General features: G+C 45.6%; 1 protein-coding gene across 1 annotated transcript in view; it reads left to right on the top strand.

Annotated features, from left to right (window-relative positions):
• Positions 1-2,500, top strand: part of eipr1 (EARP complex and GARP complex interacting protein 1) — a 33,965-nt gene that overhangs the window by 12,363 nt on the left and 19,102 nt on the right. The window contains exon 5 of the mRNA XM_030356108.1: positions 1,210-1,309. Coding sequence (XP_030211968.1) covers positions 1,210-1,309 — 100 coding nt within the window. The remainder of the gene's footprint in view (positions 1-1,209; positions 1,310-2,500) is intronic.

Below are 2,500 nucleotides of genomic sequence, written 5' to 3'. Positions count from 1 at the left end.
CGAGCTGGTATCCGTCATCACTTTGCATGCAAGGCTGTCTATAGGGTACCACATAACGTATGGCTGCTTGTAGCATCAGTCTACGGACACCGGAAAATCAATCACCGGTCTTAACAAAATGCTAGCCAACTTCCCTGGAGGGATAGTCAGTCAATCAATTATGAGTATGCTGAATCTATATTCTAAATATAAGGCCGTTCAGGTTCGCAGTCTTCTGTCACTCCTCTATGAGTCATGGCAATGTCCTTATATACCATAATGCTAGATCGAAAAGACTAAAGACAAGAGAAGGGATGAACAATTGAATGTTGGTGTCTAGCAGAGATTTGACACTTTATGGTATTTTTTGAGTCCACTGATGGGTGTCAACTGGCAAGTGTAATTGGTTATCATTGTATGTCGTACTAGAAATTGGGCTTAAAAATGACACTAAGTCAATGGGCCCTTCCTTTATCACATTTCATAGGGTGTTTCCTATCCTTACAGATGGAGAGTTACAGAAGGTTATTCTGTTGCAGTCTGGTCTTGCTCAACAAACTACCGACATTGCAGTAACAGAATAAAAATCACAGATCCCGATCTGAATCACAGAACCACGGCTGTGTGTTTACACCAACCCTGTTTTTTTTTACCAATAGTCTAAGCCAAAGTTGGCGAGCAACAGGGGATGGGAAACCCAGAGAGTCTGTGATGAAACGTGTTGTCAGGAAATCAAGTCAACATGAACAATCATACATGGGAGTTTATACAGTAAAGCTCCGGCTTCCCAGCTTTTCCCAAGCTTTTCCGTCCTTTTTTTTTTCTCTCAAGGAAGTGCAGAGATCCGAAGTGACAGGTTTAACTACCAGGATCCAGAGACTGATAAACGCCATGCTAGATCAATAGACCATAACTCTTCTGGCGTTGTTAATTGATCCAGTCTCTGTTAACTAGTGCCAAACCTGCAATTTAGCTACAAATGAGATTGCGCACCGTGTCTGGGAAAGCATTCAATGGTAATAAATCATTTGGATTCTGTGATACTTCCAGGCAGTTAGGGAGTCATTTGTACTTTTAGCGCAGGATATTCTCCCCTGACCTGCCTTGATCTCACCAGGGAGGAATGCGCTGGCTAGTGCATGTGTGCCTGTGTGCTCTTGTCAGTAACCCCCGTCTATGTGTATGTGTGTGTGTGTGTGTGTGTGCGTGCGTGCGTGTGTGTGTAAACAGTGTGCTGTGGGAGCCCATGGGAGACGGCAAGCGTGTGATTTCATTGGTTGATAACCATGCATTACTGTGGGACCTGCAGGAGAGCTCAACACAGGCCACGGTAAGAGAGAAACACACACACACACACACACACACACACACACACACACACACACACACACACACACACACACACACACATCTAGCTCTATCACGCAGAAGCCAACTCATTATTTGATAACCACCGTATCGTCACAGTGTTATCACACACACACATCCTACCAGTGACAAGCTCGACAGTGTCCACTCTTTTTTTCTCTCTCTCTCTCTCTCTCTCTCTCTCTCTCTCTCTCTCTCTCTCTCTCTCTCTCTCTCTCTCTCTCTCTCTCTCTCTCTCTCTCTCTCTCTTCCCCCCCCCCCCCCCCCCCCCAAAACCCCCCTTGTGCGTCACATACACTAAGGCATTGACTGCTTTCAGCAATTTCTGTCTATCATTTTAGTTCAGTCATTTCACTCAACGTAACCCTTGCCAAATGTAGTGGCAGCATTGAAATGATGTGAACTGGTTTCACTGGGTCATACTGTGTCTTAAATCCCAACTCTGCAGTCCATCCATGAGGCCAAATACGTGCTGCCAAGCACTCCCTTTCAAATGCGACCCCCCCGTTGAACAGTGGAGCTAGACATTGAGACTATAATACATGGAAGACTATAATACATGGAAGAACACCATTCATTGAATGTCTGTCTAGCCTCTTTGTTTGGTGTCCATACCACTGTTTGTCGGGAGGTTATTTAAATAACAGACGGTAAGTTTGAGTTCATGGTAAGCTGATGCATGGAGCCTCAAACTAAACGGACTCTTTCATCGTACTCCCCCCGTCCCCCTGGCCCCCCCCCTTCTCATACTCCGAGACTCTGTCATTAAGATGTGCATTTTAATTGCCCGATGTACTTAATGACTCAACATAAGCGTCTATAACTCAACACGTGTGTGTGTGTGTGTGTGTGTGTGTGTGTGTGTGTGTGTGTGTGTGTGTGTGTGTGTGTGTGTGTGTGTGTGTGTGTGTGTGTGTGTCAATGCTTGTGTCATTCTGTGTTGGCTAAATCATCCATATTGTGGCTGTGTGTGTGTTCACACGTGCACGTATGCAGCAGGTTTCTTCCATTAGTCACAGCACTGAGTGATGGAGAGTATCGGAGAGTCATTAGTAATTTATGCTCCCATCCAGGGATTCACTCAAAGGGCAGTCAGGTCAGACACCCACAGGACTCCTCACACCACGTATAGGTGTGTGTGTGTGTGTGTGTG

This window comes from Gadus morhua, chromosome 5 (assembly GCF_902167405.1).
Source record: "Gadus morhua chromosome 5, gadMor3.0, whole genome shotgun sequence".
NCBI lineage: Eukaryota > Metazoa > Chordata > Actinopteri > Gadiformes > Gadidae > Gadus > Gadus morhua.
The sequence above is the reverse complement of the archived record's forward strand: the minus strand, read 5'-3'. Positions and strand labels throughout refer to the sequence as shown.